This window comes from Rhinopithecus roxellana, chromosome 6, assembly GCF_007565055.1.
Source record: "Rhinopithecus roxellana isolate Shanxi Qingling chromosome 6, ASM756505v1, whole genome shotgun sequence".
Taxonomy (NCBI): Eukaryota; Metazoa; Chordata; class Mammalia; order Primates; family Cercopithecidae; genus Rhinopithecus; species Rhinopithecus roxellana.
In genome coordinates, this window is record NC_044554.1 from 93,143,819 (window position 1) to 93,168,356 (window position 24,538).

The 24,538-nt window shown below is 43.0% G+C and overlaps 1 protein-coding gene across 2 annotated transcripts in view; it reads left to right on the top strand.

Moving 5' to 3' along the window:
- Window positions 1–1,692: 1,692 nt before the first annotated feature.
- Window positions 1,693–24,538, top strand: part of CDK13 (cyclin dependent kinase 13) — a 141,528-nt gene continuing 118,682 nt past the window's right edge. Inside the window, exon 1 of one of the 2 annotated variants that reach the window (XM_010364254.2) lies at window positions 1,693–4,777. In XM_010364254.2, coding sequence (XP_010362556.1) covers window positions 3,567–4,777 — 1,211 coding nt within the window. In that variant the 5' untranslated portion in view covers window positions 1,693–3,566. The remainder of the gene's footprint in view (window positions 4,778–24,538) is intronic. The other variant, XM_010364252.2, reaches the window with a different exon arrangement.

The window sequence follows — 24,538 nt, forward strand, 5'->3', positions numbered from 1 at the left end:
GTATCCTTCAGCTTTACTGAACCAGCCAAGAATTCCCACTCCCCAACACGTAGAAGCAATATTGCACTTCTGAAAAAAGTGCCAACAAGATGAGTCCGGAGCCGGGGGCAGTGACTCACGTCTGTCATCCCAACACTTTGGGAGGCCGAGGCCGGTGGATCACCTGAGGTCAGGCGATCGAGACCAGCCTGCCCAACATGACGAAACCCCATTTCTACTAAAAATACAAAAAATTAGCCCGGCATCGTGGCGGGCCACTGTAATCCCAGCTACTCCCGAGGCTGAGGCAGGAGAATCGCTTGAACCTTGGGGGTGGAGGCTGCAGTGAGCCAAGATTGCACCACTGCACTCCAGCCTAGACGACAAGAATGAAACTCTGTCTCAAAAAAAAAACAAAAACACCAACCCCTTCCCCCCACACAAGCAGTAATAAACAAAAATACACTCTCAAATGGCAATTTCAAATCTCTTTAATATTCAGGCAAGCAGACAGGCTTACAGACACAGACGACTTCTAATTCAAAGGTCGTTCCCATTTTTTGGAGTTTGAATCCTTTATTAGTGTTTCCAACCACGTGGGCGGGTATCTTTGGAGAGCTCAAAATGTTCATTCAACTTCCCCCACCAAAGGTAGAATCTTTGAGGAAACGTGGGTGGTAGAACAACAGCAAAAATATTTTAGTACATGTTTTTTGTTTGCAGCTTGAATTCGGAACTATCCATTTACTTTTCTTTTTTGTTCTTCTCCATTTAACACACTTACCCATGGGAATTATCCATTTATTATGGATCAAGGTTTGTTTGAAAGTATATGATAGAAGATGACATTCTCAAGTGGAACTGTTTGTACATGTGGGGAGCTGCAAGCTAAACCTCTTATTTGCTCTCTTTGTTCTGTTATTCCAGTCTATTTAATGTAGGATGATGGAACAAGTTGATCCTACATGTTTCTGAAAAAGCCACTTCCTAAACAGTCTTTGGCAGGAGGCTGGCTACAGGACCTTCACTCAACAATACTGTCAACGAGAAATTTGTTTTAGGAACTCTGCCCCTATTTTTCTATTCAGTTTCTCAATGCCCGTCCCATGGTGTGACCCACCCAGGCCTGCCCTCCTGGGACATGCTCTGACTTTAAGATTACCTATTCCTTTGCCTCCTCCTTTACCCTTCAGCAAACCAACACCCTTTGTACTCGGTCAGTGAAATCTGATCTTAGCTTAAATCAGTCCAGTCTGTAATACTGTGATGTCAAACTGATTAAAATAATTTACCCTAAGGTATGAATGATGGATAGATACCAAGTGTGTAAGAACTAAACCAACTGATGATCTGAACAAATAAATTTTCAAAGGGGTGACTACAGGTAGTCATTGAACAGACGGCTTTTTATTAGAGGCAGGGCCTCGCCCTGCCGATTGCCCAGTATGGGGTGCTGTGGCACGGTCACAGCTCACTCCAGCCTCGAACTCTTGAGTTCCAGAGATCCTCCTGCCTCAGCCTCCGGAGTAGCTGGGACGACAGGCTTGTGCCACCGCGCCGCCTTAGCTTGCGTTTCCAACCATTCCAAAAGTCAGTAAGCCATTTAGATTTTAATCTAACTATCCCAAGTGCTCAGTCTGTAACTGAAGGGCAATTCTAAGGCAAGAAATTAGATGTGAGGTCACTATATGGCTATGTTTGGCAACCCCAGAGGTTTAGATATTAAGGTGAAAGTGGGTGAAGTACTAAGAGGGCAGTCCTCATTCGCACAAGATGTTTTGATTTCAAGGCTCCTGAGAAGTTATGGAATTTTCAGTAGTTCCTTTTAACATTCCACTTATTCCCTGCATTGATTTAAAGCTTTAACATTTTTTATTTTAAAGTAAATAGTGTTACCGAAGCTTGAGCTGTGATTCCCAAGTCTGTTTTTCAGGATAAGAATGCGCCTCACGGAGGTTGCGGTGAGCCGAGATCGCATCATTGCACTCCAGCCTGGGCAACAAGAGCGAAACTCCAGTCTCCAAAAAAAAAAAAAAAAAAAAGTGAGGCCTCGAACTTTGGTGTACGTTAGACAAGTTAAACCAAGGCCATCTCCGCCCTGTTTCGCGGGATGTCTTCTCTCCTTTCGCAGTTGTTCCACTTCCAGGGCTTGACTGAAGGTAGGCTACGGGGTGACTGCCTAGCCTAGAAGGCCACCAACAGCATTATTTCCCTCGCAGTCTCCAGAGACACTTGTTCTCACTGTGACCTTTCGCTCACCAGGCAGGCAGTGCGGCATCTGCAGAGGGCCGGAACCGGCACTGCGCGCTGGACGCAAGCAACAGGCACGACGGGCGCGCCACCACGGGGAGAGTCTCAAGCCACAGCAGTGGGCGGCGCACAAATCCTCTCCTTTCTTTAACCCTTCTTCACATTGAGTCCCACCCTCGCCGGAAGCCGAGCGGTGTCTACACATGTCACTTCCGGTGCGGCCCGCCGTCCCCTGGCGGGAGCGAGCACGCCAGTGCGCGGCAACTTTGTTCCCGCCTCTCTTGCCCCGGCCACCTCTCATCTTCGGCTTTCTCTGAGCGTGACGTCCGGGCGCGCTCCCGGTCGTACGTCAGGGCTGAGGGGGAAAAGCCCAAAGAGCTAGGCGAGGAGGAGGGTTTGTGGAGGTTAGGGCCCAACCAGCAAGTCCCGTGGCTCTCCCTCCTCCTGACGAGGAGCGGAGAGGGAAGGGGAGGAGCGAGCCGGGCCGGCCGCGCACATCAGGAGCCTCCTCGTGGAGGGGGGGAGCGGAGGAAAAGGGTAGCTCCGCCACCTCTGCTCGCGGCTGTGGCGGCGAAAGAAGAAAGTCAGGGCCCATACTCACCGCCACAGACTCAGAAACGCCCCCGCCCCCATCTCCCCGGAAATAGCCCCCCGCCCAGCCCAGCACACTCGCTGCCCCAACCGAGAGCCGCAGCCCGGTCGCCCCCGCCTCGCCCCGCCCCGCTGCCCAACCCCGCGGGCCGCAGAGTGCGCGAGGCTCTAGGCTGGGAGTTGTTGTCAGGCCCAGGCCACTTCCGAGGCGCCTGCGGTGTGTCGCCGCCACCACAGGAGGACGACGTCGACGCCGAAGAGGGAGGCGGGGGAGGCGTGTTGTTGTCTCGCCCACTCCCCTCCCCTGAACTCGCACCCTACGTCAGGGCGCGATGGAGTGAAGCGGCGACGAAGGTGGTACTTCCGCGTTGCGCTGCCCGAGCCGAGAGCGCGGCCGAGGCCGCTCCCCCACCCCCGGGGGCACTTGGAGGACTCGGGACTCCCCCGCAGGTCAGCGCCCGGCGCATCTGGTGTTTTCGCTGCCGAGGTATAGGACGACGAGCGCGATCGGGAGCTCCGCCGCCCGGATTCTTGCTTCTCTGAGGCCCGGAGGCCGCTGCGTACCCCACTGTGACCTGGAACCCAGGGACCCGAGTCCCGACCCGGATTATCGTGGCGCGTCTCCCGGCCGGTCCTGGTGCTCGGTGTCCCTCCGCCACCGCTCCCGTTTCCGGCGGGGGAGATGGCCAGGATCTGACCTGGGAGGAGGCCGCACCCGCGCCGCGCTCTGCGGCTGGCTCTAGGCGATGCCGAGCAGCTCGGACACGGCGCTGGGGGGAGGCGGGGGCCTGAGTTGGGCTGAGAAGAAGTTGGAGGAACGCCGCAAGCGGAGGCGATTCCTGTCCCCTCAGCAGCCGCCGCTGCTGTTGCCGCTCCTGCAGCCGCAGCTCCTGCAACCGCCGCCGCCCCCGCCGCCTCTGCTCTTCCTGGCTGCTCCCGGCACGGCCGCCGCCGCAGCCGCCGCCGCCGCGGCCTCCTCCTCTTGCTTCAGCCCGGGCCCCCCTCTGGAGGTCAAGCGGCTGGCGAGAGGCAAGAGGCGCGCAGGAGGGCGGCAGAAGCGGCGCCGCGGGCCCCGCGCCGGGCAGGAGGCGGAGAAGCGTCGGGTCTTCTCGCTGCCCCAGCCGCAGCAGGACGGCGGTGGCGGTGCTAGTAGCGGCGGGGGTGTGACCCCGCTGGTGGAATACGAGGATGTGAGCTCCCAGTCCGAGCAGGGGCTGCTGCTGGGGGGGGCCAGCGCGGCAACGGCGGCGACGGCTGCCGGGGGAACGGGGGGCAGCGGCGGGAGTCCGGCCTCCTCCTCCGGCACCCAGCGGCGCGGGGAGGGGTCGGAGCGCAGGCCCCGCCGGGACCGCCGCAGCAGCAGTGGCCGCAGCAAGGAGCGCCACCGCGAGCACCGGCGGCGAGATGGACAGCGCGGTGGCAGCGAGGCCTCCAAGTCCCGCAGCCGCCACAGCCACAGCGGCGAGGAGCGGGCGGAGGCCGCCAAGAGCGGCAGCAGCAGCAGCAGCGGTGGCCGCCGGAAAAGCGCCTCGGCCACGTCCAGCAGCAGTAGTAGCCGCAAGGACCGGGACTCGAAGGCCCATCGCAGCCGGACTAAGACGTCCAAGGAGCCGCCTTCGGCCTATAAGGAACCGCCCAAGGCCTACCGAGAGGACAAGACCGAGCCCAAGGCCTACAGGCGGCGGCGGTCCCTCAGCCCGCTGGGAGGCCGGGACGATAGCCCGGTGTCCCACAGGGCTTCTCAGAGCCTGAGGAGCCGCAAGTCCCCCAGCCCGGCAGGAGGTGGCAGCAGCCCCTATTCTCGGCGGCTGCCGCGCTCCCCGAGCCCCTACAGCCGCCGCCGCTCCCCCAGCTACAGCCGCCACAGCTCCTACGAGCGGGGCGGCGACGTGTCCCCTAGTCCCTACAGCAGCAGCAGCTGGCGCCGTTCTCGCAGTCCCTACAGCCCTGTGCTCAGGTGAGTCCCGTCGTTCTGCCCGTGTGTACTTTGGCTGCTCTGGCCAGATCCCCAGGAGGAAGGGAAAGTGGTGCCTGGGTCTTCAAAACCATTCAGATCCACCACCGAGACGAGACAACACTGCCTGAGCCTCCCAGGAAGGGCAGGCGTTTTCGCGCGCGTGACACTTTTTTAGGGGGTCGAAGGGACAAAGCAACTGGGCGAACGGAACTTTTCTCCTGTGTCGGGGAAGATTTCTAAGGAAGAATTCAAGGTTTCAGACTTGTTGCATTAATGTGTTAATAGGTTTCTCTCAGTTGCTCTTTGCGTTTCTGGTACAATTTGGATAAACCCAGAGGTGGTTTAAGTCGTTTAAATTTCGAAAGTTCTGTGAGGAGGTTTCATTGTTGGGGATTTAAGAATGGACTGCAGCTTAGGATCTAGTATTGTACAGGGGAATAAGAATCAGGTGCTGATGTCAGAGTTAGATATGGATTACACATGTTTCTTATGATTATTACAGAGAAGGGAGAAGCAGCCTTTCTGTAAAGTTTATTCTTTTAGTGTGTGAAAAAAGCTTAGGTGGAAGCTGATAGTTCTGAATACTGAAGGATAAGAAAGGTATCTATTTAGTGATATTCTAGTTTTTACCTGATCTTTCAAAGTCATAATTATAGAAAGTAGAAGAAATGACAAGATTGTGGTTTCTTTGTTGGTTTGTGATGACACCCAGTTGCTAATAACATTATAATCTGGGTGGTGTAACCTAGTGTAACCAAGTGAATGGCTGAGTACATTCTTATACTATTATAAGCCTGTAACTGCTTACTTTAAAAGCTAAGTCGACTTTTTTTTTCTTAGATATGCCCGAAGGATAAAAACACAATATAACTATACCTTTAAATATCCGAATCTTTGTCCAGAAATCTTTAAAAGGTGTAATTTAATTTAGTGAAATTGGAGTAAAACTTTTATATAGCTTTCTTGTCTTTTTTTGTTACATAATATTCTTTTTAAAAAATATGCCTTAAAGTATACTTATCCACTAAGCAAAATGCGTTAAAAACAACTTTCGAGTGTTTTATGGGTTCTTATATTCCTTGAGATATTTGGACATTCCAGGCCTTATAGTTTAGAGTATTGCAAAATGACATTTGTATCAGTTTTTCCTATTGGGTTTCAGTAATGGCAAGTGAATATACGGTACCTCAAGTATGGATTATGTGGAATCTCAACAAAATAACGAATATGCATCTGCAAAATTAGCAGACCTTTTTGAAGCATCGGTATAATAAATGTGAAGGTGTGATGTTTGTAGAGATCTGAGGGTGAGTTTGTCTTTAAGCCAAAAGAGTTGTATAAATTGCTTCACTCTTTGACTGTTGAAGCACACTTAAACTGGTAGTTGATGCCTTAGTGAAGAATTGAAAAACTCATTCATCAAAATTAGCCATTATATCTTGTAAGAGTTTGTATTTTACTTTTAACTATGACACTTTGCCAAAAGGTTTGCAGTTTTTGCAGTTGAATTTGTTTGCCAACTGGTTGGTTGAAGTTTCAGGACCTGAACAATTTAAAGTGCTTGATGCAATTTTAAGAATGGATTTTATACTTAGGCTTTTTAGTTGCTGGTTACTTCAGCGAGGTCCTTTATTGTATAATAGCGGCGTGTATTTTATATATATATGAAATATATAATCGTGGTATGTATGACTAGGACTATTCATATTTAGCAAGTATTTTTTGACCCTGTATTGTATGCCATATACTGTTTTAGGTATTGGGATGTAGCACGGAAGAAAAAGTTACTGCCCTCATGGAGCTTGCATTATGGAGGACCATTCAACACAGAATCTTTTCATGGTGTTTATATTGACCAGCAGTATTTGTAAAGGGTTGAATTCAGAAGGAACTTTAGGGTATCTTGGCTAACATTCCTGATAGATGGCCATTTGATGTGTGCCTTAAATACATCTGGAGGTGGGAAGCACATTACTTTGAGGCAGCCTGTTCCACTAGATTTGGGACTTGATTTTTTAGCAAGATTCTTGAAGACTCAGTTTCCTAAACTGTAACAGGGAAACACTTGTTTTTCTGGATTATTTCAAGGATTAAATGAAAATTTATCTTTTTAAAACATGCAGTCTCACAGAAATATTTAAGGTGGTTGACTTATTCAGTATCTCAAATTGTTAGAATTCATTTTGTAACCAAAATCCACCTTCATGCCACTTCTACCAATTGCTCCAAGTTGAACCTTTTGGAATGGTACAGAGCACACGTGTATGCTAACCCTTTAAAATGTAAAGACAGTTGTCATGATTTCTGAGTCTTCTAGGCTAAAAAAACTCATGTGGTTTTCAGATTTTTCACATTATATCTAGTTTGTCAAATGTCCAGCTGAAAACATGGGGCCCAGAATTAATAGCTAAAATAGTTGATTGGAAAAATCTTAAGATTTTAAAGTATAGTAAATGTGTCGTTACTTTTTGGGAACAGTTAATTGAACTCACTTGTACAGATGAATGCAGAAAGTTTTATTTATTTTCAGAATGTATTACTTGTGGTAAGTGGCCCATGTTCTTTAATGAATGGACTGCTGTGAGTTCCATGAAGGCAACTGGCCTGTCTTGTCCACCATTGTGTTTCCACTGCTCAGCACTGTATCTGGCACAAGTACACTCTTAATAAGTGTTGAATAGGTAAATGAAGGGATGCTGGAGTTTCCTGAACATACAAAATATTAATGTGGGCCTGTATTACAAACTTCATTCCAATATTTAATATAGACCATGTGTAATGCTGTAAGAAACAGTGTAATCTTTTCCCAGCCTACGCAGAACTTACATATTAATGAATTGTCAGTGTCGATATTTTTAAGGAAATGCATACACATTCAAAATAGTATTGAAATCATGGTATGAAGATGAAAAACAATTTTAAATAAGCTGAAAATAGAGATAGAGTTTCACCATGTTGCCCAGGCTGGTGTCAAACTCCTGGGCTCAAATGATCCACCTACAACAGCCTCCCAAAGTCCTGGGATTACAAGTGTGAGCCTCCGTACCCAGGCTGAAGCTTTTTTTGATGTCAGATAAATAAATCCTTTTCATTTTAGTGACTTCTGCTTCACAACTTGTTCTTTGTCTTCATTTGAATCTTCAGTCCTCAGCTCATGCGTTTCTTTTCGTCAGTTCCCTCTTACCTTTACTTTTCCCCCTGCATAATCTGTTTGTCATATTTTCTTTACTGCTTGACTGTTGGGGTGTGGAAGGTCACATAATCTTGCTGATTGGCCCTATAATAAATGTGAGGGTGTATTGAAAAGAGGGGAGGGTACTTTTTGTAGTGTTTTACTGTATGCCAGTCATTGATAAATATTTAACATACATTGATCACCAAAATCCATGTGATAGTTGGAAACATTTCCATTGATGGATTGGGAAACGGGAGCTCTAAAAAGTAAAGTGATTTGTTGCAAGGTCAGCTTGGATTGAAACCCTGGACTGATTTGAAAGTACATGCTCTTAATATTAAAGAGCATGGATTTTGGTTACAATATGAGGGTGGATTTTGATTACAATATGAAGAATTCGAACAGCAGTCTATTCATTAAAGAACATGGGCCACTTACCACTTAAAGCATATGCGTCATTGAACTTCAGTTGGCATTCAGGGGTGCTGGCCACCTCACATAATGACCTGTTTTGGTGAAAAATCAGCTTCTGTTTGGGTACTTATGTGTTAATTTCTGTTCCTTGGCCATTTTTTCAGCATTTTGAGGATTTTAAAAGATGAATCTTCTAAAGAGTCTTTCAGCTTATTTGTGTTTATTCATAGTTTTTATGAACAATTGGGTTTAAATCTTGTGGATTTTTTTCTAGTTTGTCTTTACAAAGATTGGCTAAAAACATTTCTTGAAGACATTAATTACTCTTAGTTTATTGGTGTTGGTTTTCCCGAATTATTTTGAGCTGAAGTTACTGATGTCAGATTAAAATCTGTGCAAGAAATTACTACGTATGTTCTGTTCTTTCTCTAAACTTATGGAAGTTCCATTCCGCCAAGAAGCCCAGAAGCATTCATTGTGGAATGATAACAAGAACCTAAGAATCTGAAAAAGATGGGTGGACTCCAAATATAAACAAGTAAAATTATTACTATATGTGGTACCTCTGTTATGGATTATTTAGTGTTTTGTCCTGAAAACTATGGTTCAGAAGTATATGAAATGAAGATATTGTATAATGAAAAAAGAAACTAAAAAAAAATGCCACTGATTTAATATGTACTTAATAGAAATAAGTCATGAAAATCCCTAGGTGAATGGAATTCTTAAAATGCTTTTTAAAAGTGTCAAAAAATAGGATACTAGAACAAATGCAGAAACTCTCAAAAGGGAACGGAAGTTCAGGTTAACTCTCTTAAAATTTCCAGAGCTGTAATCATTATTTTCATTTCAAAGTGATGGCCTTGTGTTTTGCTCCTTCTCTGACCAAACTTTACCTGATATTTACATCTACTCAGTCCTTATCATATTTCTTTTCCGCTCACACTAATATTTATTTCTTTCCATTTCTATCACCCTTTCAGGTTAATTAGCTAGACTTCCTGTTACTGTTACCAGTCTTCTCGTTTCATCCATTCTTCTCAGTTCATTCTTTATCAGGAGAGTTAATGTCTTTGTTTAGCTCATGTCACTCCCATTATGTTAGGATTATTATTCAAATAAACCTAAACTTTTTTGTTTGAAGGGATGGTGTCTAGCTCAGTTGCCCAGCCTGGAGTGCAATGATGCGATCATGGCTTATAGCAGCTTCGAATTTCTGGGCCCAGAGGATCCTCTTTCTTCAGCCTCCCAAGTAGCTGGGATTACAGGTTCACGCCACCATGCCTGGCTACTTTTTGTATTTTTTGTAGCGATGAGTTTTACCATGTTGCTCTGACTTGTCTTGAACTCCTGGCCTCAGACAGTCCTCCCACCTGGGCCTCCCAAAGTGTTGGGATTACAGGCATGAGCAACTGTGCATGGCCAAGTCTAAACTTCCTAATGCATCATCAGTTAATGCCTTTTATGATCTGACTCCATTCTATCACAATTCTATTTTCAGAGACATTTTTATTTCTATTTTTATACTTGCTGTTCTCTTAGCTTAAATGATGAGACACTCCAAACTCTCTTTTGCTCTTCATCTCCAGCTTTGCATTTAAAACTCAGCTAAAAAATCCCCGTCTTTTGTGTGTGTGTGTGTGTGTGTGTGTGTGTGTGTTTTCTTGGTAGAGATGGTGTCTCACTATGTTGCTCAGGCTGGTCTCCTAGGGTCAAACAATGCTCTTGTCCTTGCCTCCCAAAGTGTTGGGATTACAGGCATGAGCCAGTGTGTCCAGCCTTAAATCCCACTATCTTGAGACCTTTTTCCATTCATCTAGATAAAAGTTAATTTTTTTTCCTGTGCCCCCACAGCACTTTATCTTTGTTATAGAGCTTTAAAAAATTATGTTTAATATCTGCTTAGTTGACTGGCTACTTTTGTGTTTTCCCTGCTAGATTGTAAGCTCCTAGAGGAAAATTACAGAGCTTATTTATTGGTGGTTTAATTTAAGTATTTTTTCCCTCTACAGATTAGTACAAACCAGTCTGCACAGATGCCAGTTATGTCTGTAAACTTGCTTGGTATTTTGGTTTACACATACTCTCATACTCTAGGATAGGGCAGGTAATTGTTTTGATTTATAAGAAGGGAATTTAAGAACCTCCTTCTAGCTTCTACTTTATTAGAATGAGTAGAGGATGCTGGGACTCACTTTAGTGTGAATGGAATAAATTCAGACCTAGTGTTTATATTTGCTCTCTGTTGTACTGATCAAGATAAATTCTTGGTGAGTTTGAATTAATCTTTAAACCGAAAATTTTCTCAGCAGACATTATGTCAAACTTTCATTTCCCGACTCTGAAAAATTGTAGCTATTTTTGAAAAACCAGTTGAAAGTGAATGTTGCTTAATATTCACATATAAGGTAATTTTAATTTTTTCCTTTATTTTGGACTTTGTGAATATCATTTTGTTGTTGTTATTTTGGTTTTGGTTGGCTTTGTTTTCTATAAATTTATAAGCTTTAAAGTGGGTGTTGGAAGCAGAAGTACCAAGCCAGAATCAGAAGCATTACTTGTTTGCAGTGATTTTGTTCCTTTAATTCCTGCACATTTAAATTGTGGAAGAATCTAGTGTTTTTTATGTATTTTGAAAATAAAATTGATGTACGTTAGAGGATAAATATAGGTAAAACTGGAATGTAAATAAAACGGAAACGAGAAGGTTAGTGAGAGGAACCGAAAATGGTAAATGATCTACATGCCTCCCCGCTTTTCTGTTTGCATTTTCAGTTGCATAGGGGCACTTTCACTAGGATATTTAATTGGCATTCCAAACTCAATTTATCTAACATAAAATTATTTCACCTTTCTTAGAGTCATTTTTTTTTCTGATACTGCTCTTTATTATTTTTCACCTGTTTGCAAGCATAATAGAGGCTAATGGTAGAAATTTTTAGTTAGTATAGAAAAATATAAGAGAGAAAAAGGCCTCTTAAGCCCAGCTACCTGATGAGATGATCATTCATGACATTTTGATAAACATTCTTCTAGACTTTTTTTACATCAGTGGGAACATGCAACGATGCTGTCTTGTAGCCTGTACTCCATAGTACAGTATATCATCTTTATTAGTAGCTCCTAGTATTCTGTTGTATGGATATAGCATACATTGTTTGGCTGAATCCACTTTGATAAATTCTTAGTCTTTTTTTTTTTTAATTTTTGCTATGTGCGTGTATCTGAAGCAAATATATTTTTTGTGTATTTGTTCCATTATCTTCTTTAGATTGAATTTCCCAGGGGTAAAATCGTTGAGGCAAAGGTGGTATATACATTTGAAACATCGATACACTTTCAAAATGCCTTTCAGAAGGCTTTTACGAATTTACATTTCCCAGCAGTATGGGAGTACCCATTTCCTGAGTCTCACCAATACTTGGAGTTGTCATATACTCGGTTATTGGTTTTTCTTTGTTGTTGTTGTTTTGTATTTTTAGTAGAGATGGAATTTTGCCATGTTCGCTAGGCTAGTCTTGAACTCCTGACCTCAAGTGATCTGTCCACTTTGGCCTCCCAAAGTGCTGGGATTACAGTTGTGAGCCACTGTTGGTGCCTGGAATCATTATTGTTTTATTTGCATTTCTTTGATATTTAATACGGTTTAATATATTTTCATCTGTTTACTGGATATTTTAATTTCTTTCTTTTTTTTTTTTTTGAGACGGAGTTTCTTTGCTCTCGTTGCCCAGGCAGGAGTGCAATGGCGCCATTTGGGCTCACTGCAACCTCTGCCTCCCGGGTTCAAGCGATTCTCCTTCCTCAGCCTCCAGAGTAGCTGGGATTATAGGCGTGTGCTACCACGCCCGGCTAATTTTGTATTTTTAGTAGAGACGAGGTTTCTGCATGTTGGTCAGGCTGGTCTCAAACTCCCAACCTCAGGTGATCCACCTGTCTTGGCCTCCCAAAGTGCTGGGATTGCAGGCATGAGCCACCGCTCCCGGCCTCTTTTTTTTTTTTTTTTTAATTGAGACCGGGTCTCACTCTGTCACCCAGGCTGGAGTGCAGTGGCACCATCTCTGCTCACTGCAACCTCCACCTCCAGGCTCCAGTGATATCTCACCTCAGCCTCCCGAGTAGCTGGGATCACAGATGCATGCCACCATGCCCAGCTAATTTTTTTATTCTTGGTAGAGACGGGGTTTCACCATGTTGCCAAGGCTGGTCTCAAACTCCTGAGCTCAAGTAATCTGCCTGCCTTGGCCTTTCAAAGTGCAGAGATTACAGGTGTGAGCCACTGTGCCCGGCCAGATGTTCTAATTTCTTGATTCATTTTTTTTTTTTATTAACTTGTAAGAGCTACTTGTGTGTTATAGCTACTAATTTTTTTTTTTTATTTTTTGCGGCATTAGCAAGTATTTTTCATGAGCTTGTCTTTTATCTTTTAACCTTATTTATGTAATGTTTTGTTTTAAGACTAGGGTTTTGATTGGTCTCTGTGTGTGTGTGCACATGTGTGTTTTAAGTGGCAGTAGTTTCTCCCAGGTACCTAGTGTCAAACTGTAGTAGTACTTATGTCTTCTCCCTCCATAATTGTAATGAACTTCTTGTTCTGTAAAGTTTTTTCTTTTTTTTTTTTCAGTGATCTTTTGGTCCACACATTTATCTTGGAATGCTTTGTTAGTTCTGCTCGCTTTTGGATTTCTCTTTGAGCCCCTCCTGTTCTCTGCATTCAGATTTAAAATACCACTTTCATTTGTTTTTTTTTTTTTTTTCTGTAAGATACTTACAGAATGAAATACTTTTTAAATTATTTATTTATTTATTTATTTTTGAGATGGCGTCTCACTTGTTGCCCAGGCTGTAGTGCAGTGGTGTGATCTTGGCTCACTGCAACCTGTGCCTCCTGGGTTCAAGCTGTTCTCCTGCCTCAGCCTCCTGAGTAGCTGTGATTACAGGTGCCCGCCACCATACCTGGCTAATTTTTGTACTTTTAGTAGAGATGGCGTTTTGCCATGTTGGCCAGGCTGGTCTTGAACTGCTGACCTCAGGTGATCTGCCCACCTTGGCCTCTCAAAGTACAGGGATTACAGGTGTGAGCCACTGCACCTGGCCAATTTATTTTTTATTGACAAATAATTATATATATTTATGTGTGTGATATTTTGGTGTTTACCTGTGGAGGGCTTAATCAAGATAATTAAGAAATCCATCACATCACATACATGCTATTTTGGTGGTGAAAACATTTTAAAAATAATTTTCTTTTTTAACACAGCTCCAAGCAGCCATTGAAGAAAACATTTTAAATCTACTCTCTGGTCAGGCACAGTGGCTCACGTCTGTAATCCCAGCACTTTAGAAGGCCAAAGTGGGTGGATTACTTGAGGTCGGGAGTTCAAGACCAGCCTGGCCAACATGGCAAAACCCCGTCTCTACTAAAAACACAAAACATAGCCAGGCACCGTGACGTGTGCCTGTAGACCCCAACTATTTGGGAGGCTGAGGCAGCAGAACAGCTTGACCCTGGGAGGCAGAGGTTGCAGCGAGCCAAGATCTTGCCATGACACTCCAGCCTGGGGACAAAGCAAGACTCCGTTTCAAAACAAACAAAAAAACTACTCTTTTGTCAATATCAGAATATGCAGTGCGTTATTGTAGTCACCATTCTGCGCAATAGATCACTAAAATTTATTCCTTCTGTCTATCTGAAACTTTGTGTCTTTTGATCAGCATCTCCCTTTCCCTATACATTCCTCTCCCCTAGACCCTGGTAACCACCATTCTACTCCCTGCTTCTATGAGTTTGAATTTTCTAGATTCCATATATAAGTGAGGTCATGCAGTATTTATCTTCCTGTCACAAATGACATAATTTACTTCTTTTTTAAAGCTGAGCCGAGTGCGGTGGCACACGCCTGTAATCCTAGTACTTTGGGAGCCCGAGGCAGGCAGATCACTTGAGCTTAGGAGTTTGAGACTGGTCTGGGCAACGTGGTGAAATCCCTTTTTTATAAATACAGAAAAATTAGCCCAGCATGGTGGCATGTACCTGTAGTCCCAGCTACTTGTGAGGCAGAACTGGGAGAATCGCATGAGCCCTGGAGGTAAAGCCTACAGTGAGCTGAGATTGAGCCGTACCACTGCACTCCAGCCTGGGCAACAGAGTGAGACCCTTTCTCAGAAACAAAACAAAACAACAAACCTGAACCACATTAAAAAAATTAATCCGTTCATCTAATGATGGACACCTAGGTTGCTTCCATATCTGAGCTATTGTGAATAATGTTGCAATGAACATGGGAGTGGAGACATCTCCTATGCATACTGATTGCAGTTCCTTTCGGTATATACCCAGAAGTGGGATCATGTGGTAATCCTGTTTTTACTTTTTTGAGGAACCTCCATACCATTATCCATGATGGCTGTAGTAATTTACATTCATACCAGCAGTGCACAAGGGTCCCCTTTTCTCTATACCCTTGCCAACACTTGTTATCTTTCATTTTTTTGATGCTAGCCATTCTAGCAGGTGGGAGGTGATATCTCATAGTGGTTTTAGTTTGCATTTGCTTGGTGATTATTGATGGTGAGCATTTTTTCATGTATCTGTTGACCATTTGTATGTCCTTTTTTTTTTTTTTTTTAAACACTGAGATGGAGTCTTGCTATGTTGCCCAGGCTGGTCTCAAACTCCTGTGCTCAAGGAGTCCTCCCACCTCACTCACTTCAGTCTCCCAAGTAGCTGGGATTCAAGCACTAATCACCAAACCCAACTGTATTCCCTCTTTTGAGGAATGTCTGTTTAGGTCCTTTGCCCATTTTTGAAATTGGGTTATTTATTTTCTTTCTGTTGATTTGAGTTCGTAAAATATTTTGAATGTTAATCCCTTATCAGATGTGTGGTTTGTAGGTATTTTCTCCTTATCCGCAGGTTGTCACTTTACTTCGTTAATTGTTTCCTTTGCTTTGCAGAAGCTTTTTAATTTGATCCATCCCTTTGTTTATTTTTGCTTTTGTTCCCTGTACTTTTGGGTTTATAACCATGAAACCTTTGCCCAAACTAATGTCATGGAGCTTTTCTTCTACTTTCTACTGTATAAGATGTGAGATGAGAGTCTATTTTCATTATTCTCCATGTGGATATTCAGTTTTACCACCCCTGTTTATTTTTATTTTTAAGACACAGAGTCTTGCTGTGTTGGCCAAGGCTGGTCTCAGAACTCCTAGGTTTAAGCAGTCCTCCCGCCTAGCCTCCCCAGAAGCTAGGACTACAGACATGCACCACTGTGCCTCACTCCTGTCACCATTTATTGAAGAGGCTGTCCTTTTCTTACTGTGTGTTCTTGGCTACTTTGTCAAAAATCAGTTGACTGTAAATGGGTTTATTTCTGCGTTCTCTATTCTGTTTCTTCAGTTAATGTCTCTGTTTTTATGCCAGTACCATACTCTTTTGATTAACATAGCTTTGTAATACACTTTGAAGTCAGATAGTGTGATACCTCCAGCCTTGTTCTTTTTGCTCGGGATTGCTTTGGCCATTTGGGATCTTTTGAGGGTTTGGGTATTCCACTGAATCAAATTCTTGAATGGGGCATTTAAGACCCCCAACACAGACTGAACCAAACTACTCTTACTTCTTACTGTATATCCTGATCACAATACAAACTGGTCTGTTTACTATTTTCTTGTATCTTAGTTTGTATCCTTCCTTCAGTTGGTCAATCTGCCTTGCTCGTTCTTTCAACCTTAGTTCAGGTGTTTTTTTGTTTGTTTGTTTGTATGTTTTGAGACGAAGCCTCGCTTTGTGGCTGGAGTGCAGTGGTGTGATCTCGGCTCACTGCAACCTCCACTTCCCAGGTTCAAGCAATTCTCCTGTCTCAGCCTCCCGAGTAGTTGGGATTACAGGCACACACCACCACGCCTGGCTAGTTGTTTTTGTATTTTTAGTAGAGATGGGATTTCACCACGTTGGCCACCTGGTCTCGAACTCCTGACCTCAGGTGATCCACCTGCCTTGGCCTCCCAAAGTGCTAGGATTACAGGTGTGAGCCACTGCTCCTAGTCTCAGGTGTTGTTTTTGTCTATGAAGCCTTCATTAATCTCGTTCAGAAGTGATTTTTTAAAAATAACCTTTAGAACTGAGATCACTTTGTGAGTACTTATTACATCCAGTTCACCCAGTTGATAGTCATTTGAGTTGTTTCCAGTTTTTGGCTGTTATGAGCAAAGCTACTGAACATTTGAGTACAGGTCTTTTGTTTTTGTTTCTCTTGAGTAAATTAGGAGAGGGTTTGCTGTGTTGTATGGGAAGCGAATGCTTGACCTCCTACAATCCCATGGTCTTTTTCAAAATGTCTTTGCCATTTGCATTCCAGTCAGTACAGTATGGGCATTCCAGATGCCTCACCTCCTCAATAAGACTTCATTTTTTTTGGTCAGTCTTTGATTTTAGCCATTCTAGTGGATGGGTATTGGTATCTCATTGTGGTTTTATTTGCAATTCCCTAATGATAAGTAATGTTGAGTGTACTTCCATATGTTTATTTGCTCTTCATATCTTTTGCTAAGTGTCTCAAAATGTTCATTCTTCATGAATTGGGTTGTCTTACTAAGTTGTAAGAATTCTGTATATATGCTAGATACAAATACATGTTTTGCAAACGTTTTTTCCTCAGTCTGTGACTCACTTTCCGTAACAGTAATTTCCAAGAGCAAAAGTTTTAAATTTTGATGAAAAACCAGTTTAGCATTTTACTGTTTTATGCTTTTTTTTTTTTTTGAGACAGTGTGTCTCGCTCTGTCACCCAGGCGTGTTCTCAGCTCACTGCAACCTCCGCCTCCTGGGTTCATGTCTCAGCCTCCTGAGTAGCTGGGATTATAGGCGTGTGCTATCACGCCCAGCTAAATTTTGTATTTTTAATAGAGACAGGGTTTCACCATATTGGCCAGGCTGGTCTCAAACTCCTGACCTCAGCCTGCTTCTGTCTCCCAAAGTGCTGGGATTACAGGCGTGAGCCACCCACCACGTTCAGCCAGATTTATGCTTTTTATGTCCAAAAAAATTTTTGCCTAACCCACAGTAACAGAGATTTTCTCCTTAGGCTTATAATGTGCATGTTTATCAGTCTACTTTTATGTATAATGTTAACTTTATGATAGCATACTTACATTTTCATCTTGTACTGTTGTCACCTCTTTTTTTTTTTTTGAAATGGAGTCTTCTTTGCCTAGGCTGGAGTGCAATGGCACGATCTTGGCTCACTACAACCTCCGCCTCCCAGGTTCAAGCAATTCTCCTGCCTCAGCTTCCCCAGTAGCTGGGATTACAGGCATGTACCACCACACCCAACGAATGTTTGTATTTTTAGTAGAGATGGAAATTCACCCTGTTGGCCAGGCTGGTCTCGAACTCCTGACCTCAAGTGATCCACCCACTTCAGCCTCCCAAAGTGCTGGGATTACAGGCCTGAGCCACCGCATCCAGCTGTTGTCATCTGTTTTATGTCTGTGTTTGCATGGTGTATGTGTGTTATACATAGACATAAAATTTAAAATGAGAAGAGTCACTTCTTGGGTAAATATTTACTCAAATATTTACCTTTTCAAGGGCTTTTCCTTTTTACAGATCCAACTTTCCATGTATCATTTTCCTCTGGCTGGAGGAATGACTTTGAACATTTTTTATAATGTAGGTCTGCTTTTTGTATGTCTGATAAACTCTCCATTTTGAGAGAGAGTTTTACTGGATATGGAATCCTAAACTGAAATTTTTTTCCTTAATATTTTACTTGTTACATTTCTGGCTGATAAATTTCTATGATATTTTGGTTTTGTTTCAGCCATTGGATTTCAAGTCCTGTGATTTTTTAAATATTTGTGGTTCTTAAGCACCTAGTACAGCATATGATAGTAGGTACTTAGCAAGTGAGATTAAATTGCCTGTCTTGTTTTAAAATTGTATTTTCTAGGGCTGTGTGTGGTGACTCATGCCTGTAATCCCAGCAGTTTGGGAGGCCAGGGCAGGCAGATCACCTGAGGCCAGGAGTTCGAGACTAGCCTGGCCAACATGGCAAAACCCCGTCTCTACTAAAGATACAAAAACTGGCTGGGTGTGGTGGTGTGCACCTGTAATCACAGCTACTTGGAAGGCTGAAGTAGGGGAACTGCTTGAACCCAGGAGGCGGAGGTTGCAGTGAGCCAAGATCTCGCTACTACACTCCAGCCTGGGCAACAGAGTAAGACTCTATCTCTAAAAAACAAAACAAAACAAAAACCTTGTATTTTCTAACAAACTATTTCTTCAGCTTAAATTGCTTTGGATTAAAAAAAGAGGTTCAGGCTGGGCACAGTGGCTCACACCTGTAATTCCAGCATGTTGGGAGACCGAGGCAGGTGAATCACGAGGTCAGGAGTTCGAGACCAGCCTGGCCAATATGGTGGAACTCTGTGTTTACTAAAAATACAAAAATTAGCCAGACATGGTGGCAGGTGCCTGTAGTCCCAGCTACTTGGGAGGCTGAGGCAGAAGAACCACTTGAACCTGGGAGGTGGAGCTTGCAGTGAGCCGAGATTGTACCACTGCATTCTAGCCTGGGCGACAGAGCAAGACTCCATCTCAAAACAACAACAACAACAACAACAACAACAACAAAAAACCATAAAGGTCCAGCCTCACAGGATCAAAAAAAATTCTGTTGATATTGACAAGGTCTAGTAATACACTATGAACAAATTCTTGATGGCTGGAGAGAGACTATCAAAGTATGTGCCTTTGTGCATATTAAGTACTGAGCTCCCTTCTACTCTTCTCACCTGCTTTTCTTTTTCCGTCTTCGAAAATACATCTCAAGGCATGGTTCAGGAAAACATGAAGACAAACACAGAATTTGTGCTCGGTGGACTAGAACATGTTTGCTTGAGCACATTTGCAAAAAGTCAGCCACGTGTCTTTTTGTTGTTGTTGTCGTTACTTTTAATATGGCATAAGGACCATAAAGGAAGTATACTTTTAGAATAAACACAAAACATTTCATTTTTATGTTATCTTTTCTGGTTTTAAAAATAACATGTTTATTGAAATATATTTCACATACCGTACAGTTACTGTTTTAAACTACAATTTTTTAGTCTCTTCATAGCATTGTGTAACCGTCACCACTAATTTGAGAATATTTCAGTCACTCCAGAGAGAAACTCCATGACTATTAGCAGTCACTCCCCATTCTCACATCCCACAGTCTTGACAACCAACGGTTGGTGATTTCTTTCTGTCTTTATAGATTTACCTATCCTGGACATTTCATTTCACTGGAATCATATAAAATATCGTGTTTTGCGGCTGGATTCTTTCACTAAAGCATGTTTTCTTTTTCTTTTTTTTTTTTTTTTTTTGAGACGGAGTCTTGCTCTGTCCCCCCAGGCTGGAGTGCAGTGGCCAGATCTCAGCTCACTGCAAGATCCGCCTCCCGGGTTTACGCCATTCTCCTGCCTCAGCCTCCCGAGTGGCTGGGACTACAGGCGCCCGCCACCTCGCCCGGCTAGTTTATTTTTGTATTTTTTTTTTTAGTAGAGACGGGGTTTCACCATGTTAGCCAGGATGGTCTCGATCTCCTGACCTCGTGATCCGCCCGTCTCGGCTTCCCAAAGTGCTGGGATTATAGGCTTGAGCCACCGTGCCCGGCCAAGCATAATGTTTTCAAGGTTTATCTATGTTGTAGTGTGGATCAGTATCCCTTTAAATGGTCAAATATCCCATTGTACAGTTATGCCACACTTCATCATTAGTCATGGACATTTGGGTTAACTTTTTGGCCATTTTTTTTAATGCTGCTATGAACATTTGTGTACACGTTTTTGCATGAGCATTTGTTTTTCTCTTGAACTTATACCTAGGAGTAGAATTGCTGGGTCATATGATAATTTTATGTTTAAGATTTTAAAGAGCTGTCAAACTTTTTAAAAATAGTTGCATCATTTTTATATTCATATCAGCAACATATGAGGGTTCCAGTTTCTTCACATCCTCAACAAAAGTTGTCTTTTTGATTGTAGCCATCTTGGTATTTGCAGTGGGATCACATTTTGGTTTGGATTTGCATTTCTCTAATGACAAATAAAGTTGAGCATCTTTTCATGTGTTTTTGACCATTTGAGAAATGGCCAGAATCTTTTTTTGAGAAATGTCTACATGAATCTCTTGCCCACCCCCACCCACCCACTCCTGTTTTTTGAGACAGGGTCTTACTCTGTTGCCCAGGCTGGAGTGCAATGGCACAAACTTGGCTCGCTGCAACCTCCATCTCTGGGGCTCAAATGATTTCCCTATCTTAGCCTCCTGAGCAGCTGGGACCACAGGTGCACACCACCACACCCGGCTAATTTTTTTGTATTTTTGTATCGATGAGGTTTTGCCATGCTGCCCAGTCTGGTCTCAAACTCAAGCTCAAGCAGTCGTCCCACCTTGGCCTCCCAAAGTGCTGGGATTACGGGCATGAGACACCATGCCCGGCCTTCTTTGCCCATTTTTAAATTGGGCTGTTGTCTTGTTATAGGGTCTTAAGAGTTTTGTATACTGTCTATTCTGGATGTAAGTCCTTTATCAGATACATTATTTACAAATAAGTTCTCTCTCTATCACTTTGTTGATGGTGTCTATTAAAGCACAGAAGTATTTCATTTTGATGAAGTCTAATTTATTATTTATTGCTTGTGTTTCTGGTATCAAATCTAAGAAGGCTTTGTCTAATCTGTGTTCACAAAGATTTTCTGCATTTTCCTCTAAAAATTTTATAGTTTTAGCTCCTACTTTGATCCATTTTCAGTTAGTTTCTTGCATGGTGAAAGGAAGAGTTCTAGCTTCATTCTTTTGTGTGTGGATATACAGTTGTCCCAGCACCATTTGTTGAAAAGAGTATTCTTTTTCCATTGAATTGTCTTAGCACCCTTGTTGAAAATCAGCTGATCACAAGTATTAGGATTTATTTATGTACTCTGAATTATATTCCATTGATTTATGTATCTGTCTGTATGCCAGTGCCACACAGTCTTGCTTACTCTAATTTTGCGGTAATTTCTGAAATCAGGAAGTGTGAATCTTCCAACTTAGGTCTTTTTAAAGATTGTTTTGACTGTTTGGCTTCGTGGCATTTTCAAATGAATTTTAGAATCAGCTTGCCAGTTAGTTCAAAAAAGAAGCTAGGATTTTGATGTGGAGTACATTGATTTAAACAATTTTTTGTTTCATCACTACAAAACTGCAACACATTGACTTTTTAGATTAATTTGGGGAGTATTGTTAATTTTTTTTTTTTTCTTTTTGAGACAGGGTTTCACTATGTTGCTCAGGGTGGTCTTGAACTCTTGGGCTTAAGCACTCCTCCTGCCTTGGCCTCCCTAGGTGTTGGGATTACAGGCATGAACCAGCGCGCCTGGCCACAGAGTATTACCTTTTAACAATTTAAGTCATCTAATATGTGAACATGGGATGACTTTCCTTTTATTTAGATTTTCCTTAATATTTTTTAGTGTGTTTTGTAGTTTTCAGGGTATAAGCCTTGCACTTTTTAAATTAAATTTTTAGGTATTTCAGCCTTTTAAAGGCTATTGCAATGGGATTGTTTTCTTTTTTCTTTCTTTTTTGAGATGAAGTCTTGCTCTGACGCCCAGGCTGGAGTACAGTGGCGCGGTCTTGGCTCTCTGCAACTCTGCCTCTCATGTAGCTAGGATTACAGGTGAGTGCCACCACGCCTGGCTAATTTTTGTATTTTTAGTAGAAACAGGGTTTTGCCATGTTGGCCAAGCTGGTCTCGAACTCCTGACCTCAGGTGATCCGCCCACCTTGGCCTCCCAAAGTACTGGGATTACAGGTGTGAGCCACAGTGTCCGGCCTGGATTCTTTTTATTTCTTATTCTTGACCAATTACAATGGCTGCAATCTCCTGACCTCAGGTGATCCGCCCACCTTGGCCTCCCAAAGTACTGGGATTACAGGTGTGAGCCACAGTGTCCGGCCTGGATTCTTTTTATTTCTTATTCTTGACCAATTACAATGGCTGCAATCTCAAATACAATGGTGAGCAGAAGGGACAAGAAGGGACTTTCTTGTCTTGTTCCTCATTTAGTCTTTCTTTGCAAAGTACTTAGTTGCAGATTTGTCATAAATGCCTAGCTTTATTTTTTAATAAAAAATAATGACTTTGATTCCAAGTTATTGCAGAAGTCAGAAAAAGAAAAAAGACTTTGTTTGCCTCAAAGTCTAAGTTTTGGTGTAAAAAATTTCTGGGTTGGGCATGGTGGCTCACACCTGCTATCCCAGCACTTTGGGAGGCCGAGGCAGGAGGGTCACTTGAACCCAGGAGTTTGAGACTAGCCCGGGCAACATGGCACAAACTTGTCTCTACAGAAAATACAAAAATTAGCCAGGCCTGGTGGTGTGCACCTGTAGTCCCATCTACTTGAGGGGCTGAGGCAGGAGAATCACTTGAGCCCGGGAGGTTGAGGCTGCAGTGAACCAACATCGCACCACTGCACTCCAGCTTAGGCCACAGAGTGAGACCCTGTCTCAAAGCAAAAAAAAAAAAAAAAAAAAAAAACCAAAACCCTCAAATACCTTGTTTGACCCCTATACGTGAGCATATATTAATATAAATATTCATTACTTTTCTAGGGTCCATGAAAAAAGGAAATCTCCTATTTTGTAGTATGTGTGTAAAGCCACATTGGTTTCCCACATACTGTGTGTACAGAAACATTTGAACAGTGTTTTATAATGAGTAATGTATGCATTAATGTTGAAATTATGAGAAAGAGCCAGCCATGTGATGATCTAAGCATCCCAGGAAAAGAAAATAATGTATGCTTAGGCATCAAGTCAGGAAGAAGCTTGACCTTCTGCAAAAGCAGAAAGGAGACCAGCGTGGCTGGAGTCTAGTAAATAAAGAAGGGTATAATAAAGATGGAAGGTGGTTTAGACCTTGTGAGTCACAACACAGAGTTTTATTTTTATTTTAAATGCAGTTGGAAGCCATTGCAGAGTTTTAAGCAAGGACATGGTATAATCCAATTTATGTTTTTAAAAGACAAAGACATAAAATACAAGCCAACCTGTAACAAGTACTGGGTGATTTCAGCAAATGGGGAAGTGATAGAGATGAGACTTCAGCTTGACCCATGAAAGATCGATAAGAGTTAAACAGGCTGGGCATCGTGGCTCACACCTGTAATCCCAGCACTTTGGGAGGCCAAGATGGGCAGATCACCTGAGGTCAGGAGTTTGAGACTAGCCTAACCTGGTGAAACCCTGTCTCTACTAAAAATACAGAAATTAGCTGGGTGTAGTGGCGGGTGCCTGTAATCCCAGCTACTTGGGAGGCTGAGGCAGAAGAATCGCTTGAACCTGGGAGGCGGAGGTTGCCATGAGCCAAGATCATGCCATTGCACTCCAGCATGGGCAACAGAGCGAGACTCCGTCACACACACACACACACACACACACACACACACACACACACGAATTAAACAAATAGAGGAGAAAGAGGTAGTGTGGTAGCAATAAATAGTGCCTGGCTTTGAAATGGAAGACTTGGGTTTGAGTATTGACTCTGCCTCTTCTTAGTTCCCCCATCTGCTTTCTCTATACCTTGGTTGCACATGAGGAGCAAAGCAAATGAAAAATGCTTATAAATGTGAACCTGTGAGGGTTAGTGTGGTATATAGTCATGTCCCCAGTTTTCCATGGGGCATATATTCCAGTATTTGCAGTGGTTGCCTGAAACCACCAAAATAGTACTCCACTCTAAACATACTATGTTTTTTTCTATACATACATACCTGTGATAAAGTTTAATTTATAAATTAGGCACAGTAAGAGATTAACAACAATAATAAAATAGAACAATTATAACAATACGCTGAAATAAAAGTTATGGGAATGTGGGGTCTCTCTCAGCATATCTTATTATACTGTACCTGGCATACAAGAAACCATGGAAAGTGAAATTGCAGATGAGGGGACTGTTGTATGGTATTTGTTTTATTCAGTGAAAGATTCTTATCTGTGTGGTATTATGCTAGGGGCTGTGGAGTGGTACAACAATGAATTAGACTTCTCAAGGAGGGTGCAGTTTAATAGACAATGTGAGGTTGATATCTAAAATATGAAGTTAAGAGTGAGAGATCATAAGAAGGGT